Source organism: Epinephelus moara, chromosome 6 (genome assembly GCF_006386435.1).
Source record: "Epinephelus moara isolate mb chromosome 6, YSFRI_EMoa_1.0, whole genome shotgun sequence".
In the NCBI taxonomy this organism is placed as follows: Eukaryota; Metazoa; Chordata; class Actinopteri; order Perciformes; family Serranidae; genus Epinephelus; species Epinephelus moara.
In genome coordinates this window covers 24791668-24809354 of record NC_065511.1, presented here as the reverse complement: position 1 = coordinate 24809354, position 17687 = coordinate 24791668, and the positions used below count along the sequence as shown (strand labels likewise).

At 39.6% G+C, this 17687-nt stretch overlaps 1 protein-coding gene across 4 annotated transcripts in view; it reads right to left on the bottom strand.

Moving 5' to 3' along the window:
- Window positions 1-14072: 14072 nt before the first annotated feature.
- The window catches only part of dhdds (dehydrodolichyl diphosphate synthase), a 12706-nt gene continuing 9091 nt past the window's right edge, over window positions 14073-17687 (bottom strand). For all 4 annotated transcript variants that reach the window (XM_050047085.1, XM_050047084.1, XM_050047087.1 and 1 more), the window contains exon 9: window positions 14073-14815. In XM_050047085.1, coding sequence (XP_049903042.1) covers window positions 14573-14815 — 243 coding nt within the window. In that variant the 3' untranslated portion in view covers window positions 14073-14572. The remainder of the gene's footprint in view (window positions 14816-17687) is intronic.

Sequence of the window (17687 nt, the reverse complement as noted above, 5' to 3'; positions counted from 1 at the left end):
TTGCCCTCTGTGGCTTTAAATTAGATCATCTTTTTTTAAACCCGTCTCCCCAAATACAGTGAACAAAAATAACTTTCGTTTTTGCTCTCTTCTTTCAAGAGAGTCCATGTGGCGTATCAAGATGCTAATTAAACACCATCATTACAACACACGTGTTCCTTGGACTGGTCACAACAAAAGGCCACTCTTAAAATGTGACGTTGGATCACAACACAATGCCACAGATGGTCCAAGTTTTGAGGGCGCGTGCCATTAGCAAGATGACTGCAGGGATATCAAGAGCTGTTGTCTGTGAACCAAATGTTCATTTCACCACCTTAAGACGTCTCCAGTGTCGTTTCTTAGTTGGCAGTACATCCAATCGTCCTCACAACTCAAGAACCTCCACATCCAGCTTCTTCACCAAGATCCTTTGGAGACCAGCCACTCGAACAGCTGATGCAATAATTGGTTTGCACAACTGCAAAAACCATTTAAGGGAAGGTCGTCTACGTGCTCGTCATCCTCAGCAGGGTCTTGACCTGACTGCAGTCCATCATTGTAACAGATTTCAGAGGGAAAATGCTCACCTTCGATGACATCTGGCTTTTTGGAAATGGGTTCTCTTCATGGATGCATCCCATGTGACCAAAAAAGTGCATATTTGTAGCCTTAGTCTTGTAAAATCCAAAGATCAGAGTGCCTAATAAATGTCTTTTTATGATAAAACTGCACATTTTATAGTGGCCGTACATTGTGACCGGCCCAGGAAACATCTGACCTGTGTAGTAACCGTGCTGTTTAATCAGAGCCCTGATATGCCACACCTGTCAGGTGGATAGATTTATCTTGGGAAAGAAGTGCTAACTGACACCAATTTCAACAAAGATGTGAACAGAAAAAGAGAAATAAGTATTTTTTGTTCCTAAAAATAGATCTTTGACTTTAATGTAGCAAAAATAAAAAGGTGTTGGTCAAGTTAATATGTTGCATGATTTCCACATGAGTCAGAGCCTCAACTGTTTGTGGCATATCACACTAAAATGCTCTTAATCTTTCATCAGAAAATCCTCACTAGCAGCTGATTCAGTGGCTCAGTGTTTAGGAGTGGCTCATTAAATGCTTCAGGAATCCAGGTGAATCACCTGCTAACTATTCAGGTTTACCTGAGGCCTCACATGAAAGCAAGAGGGTGTTTCCCGCATGTGTATCACTTGTGACCATGTTTCATAACACCAGCTGCAGACAGATGCAATGAGAAACACACTGACTGTACGCTCTGACGTGTAGAGCTGAGGTCTGTCTGGCAATCTAACTCCTAGTCATCTTTAAAAAAAAAAAAAAGGTTTTTAATTTTGAGTTGCACAACACTGGTCTGAAGCTGATTTGTGGAAGAAAGATGCAGTGATAGCAGATTTTCGTTCCATCGCGACATGCTATGAGAACACAAAGAGGATTGGGGCCTGAATTAAACTACCTCATCTCTTCCATGGAGCTTGTTAGAAAAAAAAAAACTTGGGAGGATGTCAATCAGCTTGCATCGGGCCGATACACATTCACTGGGTACACTGTGTACTTAACATCAAACAGCCAATGAAATGCCATCATCACTCCCCTCTTCCTCTTAGCCCCGCCTCCCCATGTCACTTTTTAGTCCCTGTGCAGCCCATCCTCCCAAAGCAGGGGATCTCCTGATAAAGAGTGTGGACAACAGCCGTGTGAACGCTGGAGGCATCAGAAGCTGCAGCACAGCCATCAATAAAACATACATCTCCTGCCGGGGCAACAGCAGCTGATGATTACATCATCAAACATGTCTGGTCGTGCATTCTCTGCTTCACCGTCTGGGCATCCGCCATATTCATGACTATGGCATGTACACGGCTGTTGCCATGGTTTCTCTGTGTCACCAGGGTGGTTTTGCTGCGCCAATGTGCACAAGCTTTTGTGATGTGATGCTGTAACCGGCGACTGAGTGGAGGTCTATGTGTGCCTACATTAAAACTTCAAAAAAGTCCACCATCGCAAAAACATTCACACCCACAAAAACACTTAATTCTTGGCGAGATATGACGACAGCAAAAGTTGAGCTGAATTACATTAAAAAAATGCAACTAACAATTATTTTCAATTGAGTCTATGATGAATCAGTCAATAAAATGCCAGAAAATAGTAAAACCAGCCTGTCGCAACTTCAAGATGACATCTTATTGCTCGTGTTTTCTGCTTTTCCTTGGGGAAAAAAAACAAAACACCTAAACAATTAATGAACAATCAGAACAGTTACTTATCAATTTTCTTTTGACTGACTTATCGTTTCAGCTCTCAATAGTACACAGACATGTTTCCATTATGACGCAACCATTTCAAAGGGCACCTCGGGACTGAGCATTTAGTTCATCACAAGCTTCAGTGTGCAGCAGAAAAAGAGGATATCTGGCGTACAAACTGCTTTCCTTCTTGCCATATAAGGTATACTATGCAGGAACTGTTGGCTACGATTTGGAAACAGTACTGACAGCGAAAGTTAGAGTGAGAACCAACCCCAGCTTTGTCCATGTGGCGTTTCGCCTCTCTACATTTACTTTTTTTGGCAGTGTGTTTGCGATTTTTGTCGTTACGCATGCATGCTGCATACAGTCTGGCACCTGGTCGATGCCCAGGATCGTCCCGAAAACAGCAAAATAGAAGAAAATAAGAAAATACATGCAGGGGGCAGAGTTTCTGCAGAAAAATACGGGGCCACAGACTTCTAGTGGGTTAGAGGAGATGATTGAGGGGATTGCTTTCATCTGAGACTATACATTGTTTTTTTTAAAGGGGCAATTAGGCAAAAGGTCAGAGTTCAGTCAACTTTTTCCATAGTGGTCGATGTCCTCAACATGTAACCCAAGACATGGCCCCCATTTGGGCCCCAGCTGGGACGCAAACATGGCTGACTCACAGGAACAAAGAAAAAGTTGCATCGGGGGAGAACCAGAGGACAGAATGAGGCTTTGTCAGTTAAATGAGCCAGATCTCAAGATAATGAATTAGCATCAAGCTAAACCTGTTCGCCCACCTACTGTTAAAGCCACCAACTAAGCTGACATGAGTGTAAATCTAATCCAGGAGGGAAAGTGACCCAAACGTCCATACTTTAATTCACCCTGTGACACGCAAACAACAACAGCTGACCAAACAGCAGGACAAAATGCCAACAGCCATGGCTTTCTGTGCAACTGGAAATGCCTTCATGATAATTCATCCAAACCAGATAAAAATAAATCAAAATGCAATCTTCATTAACCTGAATCTTCTCACTCAGAGCTAAATCTGGCTGCACATCAATGAAAACACTGTTGAATGAGAGGAGCAGCCTGTTCTCCAGTCTCCTGACTGCCAGGGTACAAAATGTACAGATGACATGCCATGTGCTCAGGGGTTCCACACACAGGTTAAATAGGCATCAATTGACAAAACAAGACAAACTGAATGCTAATTTATCATTTAAAAATTAGCCAGGTTTTAATATTTGCACGATTTCTTGATGGGAAAAATCAAAAACTTGAGTATAGACGCCTGCAGCTTGACGCTCACTATGAAATCCTCCATAAAAGATAAGTTATACAGTAACAATGTTGCCTAATGGACACTTTAAATCACAGTATTGATATCAAATGAACCAAATTTCCCAAAAAAAATTAAGGAAAAAAAAATCAAAAATCAAGAATTTTTTGATCAACAAAACAAAGCATCTCCAGTACCAGTCTAATTTTAATTATCCTCCAGTCAGCTGCATGATACACCAAAATAACCTCAGTCAAAAAAATAAAATAACCTTTTTTTTTTATTCAATTATTCCAGACCTTTTAAACGCAGCTCTTTATTTTAGGGGTGTCTTCCCCTTTAATTTCTATAGTAACAAACCCAACGCCACATGAGCAGGAACACAAACAGCTCAATGCAACAGTTCTGGCCAGTTAAACCTTTGCAACACCGAAAAAAATCAACTTTTAAATGACAAAATAAAAACAAGCCACGCCAACATACCACACAGACAATAGGACACTTTTTTTCTCTACTGATGTAACACCAGCTGCGGCCGCTTCTTCCTCACCGGCTACTCCTTTATTTCTTTATACAAGTGTAAAGACTTGTGCAAAAGTAGCAGTTTAAAAGTGCTTACCTGCAGCTGCAGCGGGTTGTAGGACGGTTTCTGGGAGGTTTCTGGGATGTTTCTGTCGGCGATGAGGTGAATAGTACGGCGTGTTCACGATGTAAAGTCTTTATAGGAGGCCGGGGCATGTTCTATAGGGACGAGGGGGGTGGGGCACTCTGAGTCCTGCAGCACACACAAAGCATGCCAGTGTGCATGTGAAACACATAGACCCCCACGTCTGGGAGAAATGGGCTCGTCCACGTTTGTGCTCACGTGTTGGTGACATGCTAGTACAATTTGTCTTCAGTCATCATAATTATATATGTATATATTTTGGTCATAATATCTGGAAATACCAACACATAAATCCATGTGTACACTTTGTGGCTGGAATAAATGGCTAAAATGCATTTGTTTATTTATTAAGTTGAAATGTTGAATCTTGAATATCTACAGCAGGTGTAAAAAACTTGTATTAAATAAAGACTGTTGATTGCTCTTTGCTTGGCATTGCTTTTATCATGAAAAGCCACTGAACTAAAAATGCATTGTGCATGCTCATGGACAGTGGTGTTTGTTGTCAATATTTGATTTGAGGAAACATCCAGAGTCCATAAGATATTTGCATCAGTTGAGATATAAAGGTCACTTATAGACAAAATAAGTCTCAAGACTGTAGGTCAACTTAGTGACCTCCTGTTTCCATCGAGGTATAGTATTGCAATCTAGCTGCAAGAAGAGATGTTGACACTGTACGTCTGCAAACCACGGATGTGTTACATACAGGTAGCCAATATGTTGAAACTTAATGTTTCAACAACACTGTGGTTATCTTGTGGTCAGGTTTAGGCACAAAAACCACATGATTTTGGTTCGGAAAAGATCATGTTTTGACTTAAAATACACGTTTGCCGAAGCACAATCTTGGAAGGAAAAGTAGCAATGTCTTGGTAAATGAAACTATCGCTGCTGGAAAAAAAAGCCACAAGTTTGCAACTAAACATCCACGTTTGGAGTCTAAAAACTGATGAAAACGCAGCAATGACTCGCTTAAACACAGCTGGTTTTGCTGTTTGTTGGTCTCAAAAAGTGGTCTGCAGTGATCTGCAACTTAGCAGGTGTCATGCCGTCCACCATCCCCATCCATCCAGTTTCAACCGCTTATCAGAAATTGGGTCCGTTCAGGCAGCAGGCTAAACAAAGCACCCCAGACATCCCTCTCCCCTCGCAACACTTTCCAGCTCCTCCTGGCGGACCCCAAGGCGTTCCCAGGCCAGATGAGATATGTAATCCCTCCAGCTTGTTCTGGGTCTGCCGTAGGGCCTCCTACAAATGGGACGTGCCCGGGACACCTCAAACAGGACGTGCACAGGAGGCATCCTGATCAGATGCCCGAACCACTTCAACTGACCCCTCTCGATGAGAAGGAGCAGCGGCTCTACTCCGAGCTCCATCCAGATGTCCACGCTCTTTCTCCTATCTCTAAGGCTGAGCCCAGCCAACCCACGGAAGAGACTCATTTCGGCCGCTTGTATCTGTGACCTCACTCTTTTGGTCACTACCCAAAAAGCTCATAACCATAGGTGAGGGGTGGGGCGTAGATGGACTGGTAAATCGCAAGCTATGTGTTCCGGCTCAGCACCCTCTTCACCAAGACGGTCTGGCACAGCGCCCCCATCACTGCAGATGCTGCACCAAACCCTTTTCTGATGACAAAGTCAACTCATATACTATTTCACTGTAGAATGCCAACATTTTCTTCTGGTGACTTGGTTGAGTTTTGACACATTTTCTCTTAATTGGGGACAATGGATGAGAACCAGCATCGCTCGTGGCAGAAGCAGACAGAATATTTGAACCTGACAGGAAAATTTGCTGGTTCAGGGTCGGTGGATTCCTGACCTGAGAGAGAAAGGATGGTGTCCTCCACACTGAAGCTACACATACTTTAGAGTGCACACGTGTCACTTCACGTGGAGTAAACTTGGGGGGAAAGGTGACACTGGCAGGACTTCTCGTCCATGTTGGCTTAAAAACAATCTCAACTTTTAGGGAAGATTGTGTGATAGGATCGATAGCTCCACAACTGAATGTACCTTTTAGTGTGATTGTTTCTGTCGACTCTAAGTCAGTTTGACCTGCTATACCTTAAAAACTGTACAGTATAGGCTGATACACCAGACCTGTATGTTTCAGCTGTGTTGTATTGCAGCTCCCTCTTTGCCTGTGTCAGCCCTCGCATGCCTCTCCAAGTGTCACCTTTCCCCCCGACTTTACCACACGTAACATGACATAACCCCTAACTGATTTCAAGTATTTGTTTACAGTATACGGGCATCATACCTTCTGTCCTACTGGAGAAATGCATATGAACCAGCTGACCTCAACCAACAGGATGAGGGTGTTGCTGCAGTCACCTTGACATATAACATGGCATTTACATGTTGTCCTGTTTGGTTCAAATACCCTATCTGGTAAAGGTGAACATATGAGAAATGGAAAAAATACACATCTTAAAGTGGAGCTCTATGTGTTTTGGAACGTAGATGAATCACAGGATCTTCTTCAGCAGATAGATGAGATGTTAAAAGTTAACTTCCTTTTAAATGGTTATAAGATGAAACCATTTCCCTCAGTGGAAACCAAACTTTTATTTAATTTCACGGATAAGAAACAATAAATTGTGTAGATAATTAAGCCTCCACATAAAAATAGTATTTTAAGTCTTGTGTGTGATTTTTCTTTCAGGGATTAATACAGACGTCATATGAGCAGAGGAAATCTCTGCACGTCGCTAGGCTAATTTATACAATGTAAAATGCCATAGGCTTGTGCTAATAACCTTAACCTGTTGTATCTGTGGGGAAAATGTGTCCAGATAAACCCAAGTGCTTTGTCTGTGAATGCTGCGAGTTATAGTGAAGCTGATCTGTGTACTTGTGTTTGAAATTGTCTCTATTAAGCCATGTTTAATGTGTGAATCAGATAAACTTCACAGCACTTCACCCTGCTGCCGACTAGTGTTTTGGAGGTGTAACTGCAGAGTGACACAGACACACCACTGTACAAGTATAAATGCTCATAAGGCTTACCTTCATGTAATAGTCGAAAACCTTGCACCAAATGTTGATCTACAGAATGAACTCTACACTTTTAATGTGAGCTTCCATCTCTGCTGCCCAATGAATAAAACTAATCTGAAACCAGATTTGGATTTGAAATTAAAAATGTTATATTGTACTTTGACATTTACTTTCCCATGCCTCATATTGTACTACTTATGTTTTTCGTAATTATTATTATTAAAGTTACAGATGACTCAGTTTTGATCATTACTGTACTGTAGTACTGGAGCTCACAGGATGTTAAATAGCCCAAAGAAACACACCTAACCCAGCCCCTCTCCCCCTGTGAGCAAATAGTGTGGTGAAAGGGTCCAAAACAAAACGCGTCATATTTGACCGACTTTCACAGGCTGCACAAGTTAAAGGAGGGGGAGACACCAGCTGGAACAAAATAGAAGTATCTCATCTGTCTGCAGTGAGGCGATACTGCCCTCTACTGGTGCTGTGAAGCAAAGACACACAGGGTTCTCCAGAGCTAGAGAGTCAACACAGCCCTTTTAACTTACTATTATTGAAACATTTACATAAGAATATTTCAATTTTAAGGTGCAATTTCAATTTGATTCTATTTATAAAGAGCCAGTATCACTAATCACAATTTGCCTCAGAGGGTTTAACAGCATACGACATCCCTCTGTCCTTGGACAGCATATAAGGAAGAATTCCCCCAAAAACCCCATTAACAGGGGAAAGAAATTGTAGAAACTTCAGGAAGAGCGACAGAGGATGGATCCCTCTAACAGGACGGACAGACGGGCAATAGATGTCGTGTGTACTTATCCAAATCACTATCTCACCTCTGCATCCCCAGTACTGTCGGCTAACTATCCAACAGCACCTGAAATAACACTAAATTCTAAATGATGCAACAGTACAATTACAAAAGACCATAAATTCAGTTTGTTGCTCAATTCCCAATACTCTAGTTTCAACAAATAAAAATGTTCCAAATGTATGATCTTTTTGGGTGTCTTACAATGTGGTTTTGCTTTTATTTGATTAAAATCTATATACAATTTCCAAGAAAGTTATGGCCTCCACAGTAAAGTACATTTACATTTTTTTAATAGCCATTCATATAGAAGGGAGCTTCTTAGGATAAAATGTCAAATTTGATTGACAAATCTGCAGGTTGAAAATAACAACTGAGCCACTAATCTAAACCCTAAGTGGGGATAAGGAGAAAAAAAAAAATCTTAGGTGAGAATTATCTTAAAATGGAAGTCATGCCGAGATGGAGGACCCTGCGATTCACACTTTATCTGTGCATAAAACATATTGTACCAACTCCTGTAGGGACACAAGGAGGTCTGTGAAACTAAGATATTCCCATTTTTCATTGAGGGTTTTTATGTCATAATAACATAACTCCAAGACGACATTTTAACAAGTTTTATTCAAGAACATTTAGATCAACCATTATAGTCAGAAAAGCTTCAGTCAGAGAGCAGAAACATAACTTAACAGGACTCTTGATCAGGTGACAAGGTTCACATCAAATATGTTTTTTTTTTTTGGGATGTACCAGTCCTATGACCTAGTAACAGTATTATTCATGGTATTTTCACTTCATGGTATTTTCACTGACTGGATCTTGTGTCAACATACAGTGTTTTAAAACATTTGGTAAGCAATTTGTTATTTGTTACACATTAAAATATAAGGAGATCAGAGGAAAACAATCCCCTGTCCCCCTCAAATTTTAATAATATGCTTTAGCTGCCTTATAATGTTTAAAATAAGATTCAAATCCAACTTGTTGGAAAAACTTCTATTACTCAGCAGTTCAAAAATAAAAAAGCCAACAAAACAGGATTAGACAAACTAAAAATGCCACTTCTACAAGATATGGACGGTAATCGTTTTTTAAATGGATATAAAATGGATATGAACGTGACAACAAACTTTTGTTACATCGAGTGCAAGCCCAAACCAAACCTATAAATGACATTTGTAATATAAAACTTGGTAAAAATACTTATTTAAAACTGTACAATCACCAAGTACACAGAGTGAGCACGTCAACCGTTATTCATTTGGCTTCGGTGGCTTCGGCCTTTGACTCCTGGGGACAGAAAACAAAGCAGCACGTTATATGCATTGCTTGATTTGGTGGTACGACGATACATTCCTACCACAAATTCATCTTATATTCTGTATTGCACTGTGCCTGCAAGTTTTATTGAGCCAGGTAGGGACATGTCAGATCCTTTTAATACAAAATAAAATGTGCTTTGCTTGTACAAGTCAAAAAAAATGATTGCAAATGGTTGTGGGACAGGACTTCATTGCACCAAAACTTAGAATTTCTAAATCTTTATTCAGGTAGTAAAATTCAAACCTCTTTGAGGACTTAAACTTTCGGATCTTGCAGACAGTGTGGGTTTTTTTATGTTATAATTATAGGTTGCATTTATAATCACTCATATGCAGGTGCATATTACTTTGAAAACACAATTAGGAATACATCTTTTAAACTTTTGTGCCCTCAAATTAATAATAATACGCTTGAATTAGCCATTTGTGTCCTCAGATGAAGTTAAATAACAAAAGGAATCAGAGTTACATGTTTTGAGGGTTACTAGCAGCTGGGTTTGCTATTAAGAAGGCTACAAATTCATTCCTTCACAATAATATTGTTAGCTTACCACATTCATAGCATTTGTTTTCATCCATAGATATTCTTGAGATAGGCTTACATAATTTTATCCATCTACCTGTTATACATAGATTAAAAATGACATGTTCTTTAATTTGCTCATATTATTTATTAGTTAAACAGCGCTAATTACCAGAAGAAAAAAAAAAGGTCTTTCTGATAAAAGAAACAAACCTCAGCCTTGGGGTTCCCATTTTCAGCCTGCTTGTCCTTCTTTGGTTTGGCTGCCCTCTACAAACGACATGACAACTGATTACCAAAAGATCAGAGCTCTTTAGCTAGTATACAATTATAACCTGTTTCAGAATAATGATGAAAATCAAGTGTAGCAAAACATCTTTACTGTTCCTCAACAGGTCTTTCCCCCTTTCGCCCTGGCACTAAGCCACACTTAGTTTCCCTTCAGGAAACTGAGGCCAATAAATCAGTTTCACATGACACACAGTACACCACACAGAGATCAGCGAGTGTTAGCAATTTCATACTTTTACAGCAGGTTTTTTCTTCGGCTCCACAGCTTTTTGTGGTTTCTGCAAAACAAAAAGACATTTCAAACAGTAACAGTGGATCACACAGAACGATGTAGGCTACAGTGACACTGAGCACATTATTAGTTTTAGTTATTAATAACAATCTCAAAAATAATCCCTGTTTTATATTGTAATCACAGAAGGTCGTAAAAAATAAATTAAATATAAAATGTAGCATGCACGTGCAATGCAAATTGACATTGCGTTTATGCTAATTTCAATTTCAAGGTTAAAGTTAATTCTCGGAGGAAGCTGCTGTTAAGAAACTAAAGAGCAGTCCTTTACTGATTAAATGTGTTTCAGAGGAGCTTACCGTCCGCAGCCGTGCAGATCTTCTTTGCTATTGAGACAGGAGAAAGAAAATCTTCCGTTATAACTGCTGATGTACTAGTTTCAGCACATGACCCTAACTTATCATGAAACTGACAGACCTAAAGTGTGCATGAGATAGCTTGCTCTGTTAAAATTAATCTACACACAAAACTACAATCTAGAATTAAACTAATAGAAACAATTAACGACAATTTTTTGTTATCAATAAATGTAAAAGTTGTCTAATATTGTTGCAGTAAAATAGTTTCAAAAGATTATAAATAATATAAACAGTTGGGTTAATTTTTACAGACCTCTGAAGGGGCAGCCTGAAAGACAAAGAAGAGAAAAACACAATATTAAGATTTGAATAACAATATTAAACATGACATCTCAAACAACACTATAATATTTAAATCCCTGGGTATCAACATTTCTGCAGACATGATCTTGCACTGGCAGAGAAATAAACACAAGACCTATACAGACTAATTAAGATACAACGCCGGACGTCACAAAGAACTTCCCGCGCATATTTGAATTCAAATTTGGGCTGTCACCATGACACCGCCTTGGCGCCTTGACAGCTTCCTTTGTTTTGTATCAGTGCGCGCCGACAGACAGCTGTTGGGAAACTGATAAGATTACTACTTTACTAATCTGTGGCTACCGCCATGCCATAACCGAAGCCAAACGAAAGCTTGTGGAGGCTGCAAACTAATAAAAAATACATTTCGGTTAAGATTTCGCAAGGAAGCCCGTTTTTATAAAAAAAAATAAATAAATAAAAAAAAAAATAAAAAAATAAAATATATATATATATATAAACAAAATGTATTAATACCACACGCTGCTAAAGAAATCGCTGCATGCAAAAGTACGTTAGTCCTGATTTAAAAAAAAAAAAAAAAAAAAAAAAAAATAACCCGCTGAAAAAAATATACCATTTGACATCGCTGCATTTTATTTCCTGATGCGCCTCCGTGTAACGGTAATGTCCCACGATTTATGCAAGATATTTTTAGGCCAACCTCGATTAAATTCAAACTGGCTGATGAAACATGAAACCTGTTTTGAATCAACGTGCACGGACTAGCCTGACTTTTCCCTACTCAAAACAGAGTGAGAAATAAAATAAATAAATGCGGGCTCCCCTCCCCCAACCCCTTCCTCATATTCGCAAGTTGTGCTTCAACTTAACGGCACGTAGTGCTTAGTGCTTTGCTATATTCACCGCTCACCAGTGATTTATTCGGTAGATCACGAGTTGTGCATTCATATGAACCTGACAGCTACACCTATAACGTTATATTACAGTGTGTATTTGCAATCTGTCAAGATTCCCCCCTCCCAACCTGCTGCCAAGAGGGAAAACAGCGCAATGTCAACGGTTACATTTGTCAGAGCTGTGGCGCAGGGCGTGGAAGTACGAATTTACCCTTTATCGGTCGTGTTAAACTGATTTATACACATTTCACTTGACTACCTAGACTGCAAACTTCTATTTTCGACGAATGAGAGGATGCCCGCCCAGGTCTCTGCTGTCGGACCGCCATGGCTGCACCGTTTGTTAGGGATGATGACGTTCCTCTGATGCAGATATATCAAACGCAGCCTAACGGAAATCTTAACTTTACAAGAACCTAGTGCACTGACTAAAAATATATATATATTATAATAATACCAAAAAAAATCTTACCTTTGCTTTGCCCATGTTGCTGGTAGGAAATGTACAGAAAGCTCACAAAATAAAACCGTAAAGACGGGGTTTTTCTCCGGAGAGATAACACACAACAACCGACCAGTAGCTGTGTAAAATGGCGAATGTATAATGCAAACAAATGGTTTTGTAGTTTACGCTGAAATATAAGAACGAAACCGGTTCGAACCAGTTTTGTGTTTCGGTGTCTGTTATTGGACGCAGGCGCGTCACGTGACCCACAGGCGCCACCCATTTGTTAAAGAGGCAGGGGGCTGCCCGGAAAATACTGGTCAGTGCCGCCGGGGGGCGCAGCGTCAACGGTTTCTGATTGATTATTAATTAAGATGTTATTGGGAAAATGGCGCCGCTTTAGACAACAAGTAGGTCCAGTTCACCGCGTACACTTCTGTGGGGGAAGGGTTAGGGCAAACGAGGTAATCAGTTTACAATGTGATGCAATCTTATAAACTATTAAACAGTATAAAGTAGTTAATATTAGTTTCACCCTGACAATTTTAAAATACTGCTTACTTGTTTATGCACTAGTAATAATATGCCAATACTGATGGGACCAATTCCTCAGTTGCATGAGGATTGCCTCTCTGAAAATATATAATATTACTTTTTGTAAATATTAATATTTCCTATTTCTGTGGGGGAGGAATTACTTTTATATAAAAAAAAAGCAATGCCACAGTGGAAAAAACCCTCCTGGAATCAAAATCTTACTTAAGTACTAAATATTAGCACCAAAATATGTAGATCTTTGTTTTTCAAGTCTCAAAATTTCATACAAAACGGTGTGATGCAGTGTTATAAACTATCCAACAGTATAATGTTGTTCAAATAAACTTTACCGTGACAAGTTTAAAATACTGCTTACTTGTTTATGCACTAATATAATATTACAGTTCTGATGGGACCAATCTGCTTTTGAGTATTTGACTTTTCATACTTTAATTATATGATGCTGCTAATACTTATGTGTTTTTGCATGCAATTGAGTGTATTTATTCTGTGGCTACTATTCTTTCAGGTAAAAACATTTTTTTATTATGTCTTCCTCTTGAGTTATAAGATTGGCTCTCTGAAAATATGAATTACTTTTTGTTAATATTTCCTATTCCCAGTAAGTGTATTAGGATAAAATTCAAGATTGACTGATTAAAGACTTTGTGAAAAGACCAAAATGAACAATGCTTCTTTACTTGTGTTAGATCGCTGACTGCCAGTCATAGTTTACCCATCTTTATATGTACTACAACATTACAACTATTAACTAAATATTTGCTGTGAACAAAATAGCAACTATATACAATCATTTTGATTTAATATACACATTACAGTTCTTAATTTAAACAGTATTTACCATGTTAATTAGTTGAGAGCTCCAGTACTCACATTTACTTGTAGGAATTAAAGGTTTAGTTGATATGGCTGTATGGACTGAAAGCTTTTCTTCAGTGACCTAACAGGAAATCAAATACAATCATTTGGTTTCCCCTGAGCTGGTACACATCAGCAGCATGGACCTTATGAAAGATATATTTTTCTGCTGCACATGTTAAGATGGCCATAACATTGACATGTGGTATGTAAGTACAAAGGACTGAATCGAACATCGTTTACTCATATCTGACATATAGTAATTGCTTTATTCTGTTAAAGAAAGCTGGTCAAAATCTAGTTATGTCATCAACATCACACTCAACAAACAACACTTTCTTTGGGCCACAACAAAAAATGCAAAACTGTGCTGATTAATCTGGACGGCTGCTTTGGGAACGTCTCCAAAACAGAGGATCTCTGGCTTTCACTCATATAATTTGATCTTCCAATCAATAGCATGCATTTGACAGACAATTTACACAAGTACTTAACTACATCTTGACCAGACATTTCCACGTATTAGACTTTTTTTTTAATCTACAATCATAAATATCAATTTTTTCTACAGCCCCATAGGGGTAAAATTGCCCTCTTGTCTTGTACAGATCAGTAACACAATGAAATCATCCCCAGTTACTGTTGGTTCTTCACTTTTCTGCAGAAAGCCCTTTTGGGAAGAGGACATGAGAGGTTTCATCCCCACTTCAACATGGGGTGTTGTTCTTCAGAGCCCTCCTAGGCCAAGACGGCGCTGCTCGTTAAGTCATTAAAGAAAGAGTCTCTCTTGTGTTTCAGTGCTTCTAGGAAGTCCTGGATCCGTTCTTCCCGGCAGGTGGTGTAGTGCTGCAGTGCCTCTTGTCTTCTCTGGGCGTCGACAGGCTTCCCATTCCCATGATGCTGCAGGTGCTCTGCTACACAGGCACGATCTGCCTCTAGCTGCTGTAAGGCCTGATCCTCTCGATAGAGTTCTCTGGCTTTCTGCGGTACGACACACATTAAAATTCCAATTACAATTGGACTGCTAGCTTGAGAGGTGCCAGTTCGCCTCCTGGGCAGTGCTGAGGTCTTAATTGTTAATGTGACGACAATGTAGATTTATTCACAATAATGATTACATGCACAACGGACTGTACAAGTTACGTGACAGTCGGTGGAAAAGTGGAAATAATCTATACTTTTTACCAACCAAGCTGAAGCCATATTGACTAGGAAAAAGGTTATCACAGCATTTGCTGCTTTGCAACAACACCTGCTATAGTTAATTTAATTTTTATAATTCACATTTTGTGCCTGAATAACTGACCAACAGTGGTTGGACAAAATAACAGAAACACTGTGCTGTACAATAACCCTGCAGTAAATATAAATTTTGACTCACAAGTCAAGTCACACTCCCAAACTCATAAAGATAAAACAACATAAGCTGTGCCAAATGGTGGAATGTAACTGACTTGTAACAATGACTTGACTTGCTTGATTTTCACCACAGTGACTTGGAAGGTGCTTGAGACTTGAGTGTCAAGACCTGAGATCTGCTTGTGAGTTGAACATGTGCGACCTACTCCCATCTCTGACCAGTACTAAAGCACATATTCAGAAGTAGTCTATCTTTCCAGTGGGTTGCCATATAATGATCTGAAAACTCACCGTTGAAACTTGTCACTGTCTGATCTATATTAAAACTGCACCATACTCTTTCTATATCCAAGCCTTACCTCAAAAATGACTGTGATTAATGACTATGAACCTTTCATAACAGGTGATTCTTACAGCACCCATTGCTGCCACCTTTACTGAAAGGTTGGCTGGCCACATTCGGCTGTGAGACGGGAACAGCTTTGGTATTTGTTCATTTGTCTCAAGCTTTGATAAAGATGCTTCCACCTTATATTTCATCCCTTTTAACTCTGACCTCACATAACCTTGGTACTCTGTCACAGTTGTTGCTTCACACTCCCCTTATCAGAACTGAACTAGGAAGAATGTCACTCCATTACAGTACACCTTATACAGTACATGGAATAATCTGCAAAAGACCTTGAACCTAGACAGTCTGCCACCTTTATGGCTGTTTAAATGCCTTATTTCTGATCTTGTTTTAATTGAGTGTAAATGCTTTTAACTATACATCTACACCTTAGCATGTTTATCACCTTGTATTTCCACTTTTGGTGATCATTTCTTGCTATTGTTGTTTTGTATGATTTCATTTCTGTTTTAATTGATATGCATTAATGTTCTTTGTTTGCCTACTGAACATTTTTAATGTCTTTGTCCACGATCGGCATGATTGAATTACGAGGGTCTCCCTAAATTGAGTCTTAAATAAAGGTTTGAATGAATGAATGAATGAATGAATGAATGAAAAAACACATTTACTCAGGTGCTCTAAGCACAAATCTGAATCTTTTCTTCTTAAGCCACTTTGTACTTTTGCACAAAAATACATTCCTTTAAATGATTTAAATGTTGAGATTTGGACAGTTGGTTGGTAAAATCCTGCTTTTACATTAATGCAGTCATAATCAGCTAATGATATAACATGTAGCAGTGTAACAGCCACAGGGGACATTTTTATACTTTTAATACTTACACTTACATCTCTTTACTGAAGCAACATTTTCAAAGCAGGACTGTGACTTGTAACAGAGTATTTTTACAGTCTGGTTTTTACTAAAGTAAAGGATATAATCACTTTCTCTCCTGCCCCAAGCTCGGTCTGAACGGTCACAGTGAATGACGCTGCGCTAATATAACCTACCTGCTGCTGTGAGAGAGCGAGGTAGATAATTATGCACTGTAAAAGTCCCAAAATGCCAACAGAGCAGGAACAAGAAGGCAAAATAACTCACTGTGCCATGGAGGTGTGAGAGAACGATATCACACTGCACACGGGTGTGCATAGCAAGGGCACATACACACACTGAACTTATGTTGTGAGAGCAGGCCGGAACAAACGTTAGGCACCGTGGCAGTCTACAGCTATATAGTGATACCTATGTGTGTGTTAACGGCCTGGAGCTGACAGTGTATTGCTAACTGCCGAGCATGTTCACTGCTAAATGACTTATTCTTAAGAGCTATATTGTAGGTAACTGGGCTTGCTTGAGTTTCTTTAAGATGTTTCACCTCTCATCCAAGAGGCTTCCCAGGAAGAAATTAAGAATCCTCCTGTCAAGTCGAATCCTTCATCAGTGTTAGTCTAGCAAGTCTCAAGTCCTCGAATTTGTGACTTAAGTCCCACCTCTGGGGCGTCGGTAGCATAGTGGATAGTGCCGGCGCCCCATGTATAAAGGTGATGCCTCGCTGCAGCGGTCGCAGGTTCGACTCCGGCTTGCAACCCTTTGCTGCATGTCAACCCCCACTCTCTCTCTCTCACCCCATTTCACTCTGTTCTGTTCATTAAAGGCAAAAAAGCCCCCAAAAATAATCTTAAAGCAGCTGTGCGGAACTTTTCGTTTTCGTTGATTATAGCGCCCCTTTGGTCAAAGTGGTATGACACCCACAGCCTGGTGTCGTAAAATGCCGACTGCAGCCGGCAGTTACCGCATGCATTTGTTTTGGAGAGCGAGAGGATTAATTAACGTCAGGTCAGTCCAAGTAATTAGTGGAAACAGCAAAATTACTCAGTAAGTTCTCCTCTCGTCTTTCTGTTCTGATCTAATCTGTTGTGTATTTTGAGCTACTAAGGCTACCTTAGTAGTGTGAGCCTCAAGTTATTCTGGGTAATGTAGTAACCGTTGTTGTGCTACTGGAAACAATGAGAAGCAGCCGTGTACGTTCGGTGTAAGGAGGAATAAACAGTTAACAAGTCATCTGCTGAGTCCGCATTATTATGTGAAAAGAATAC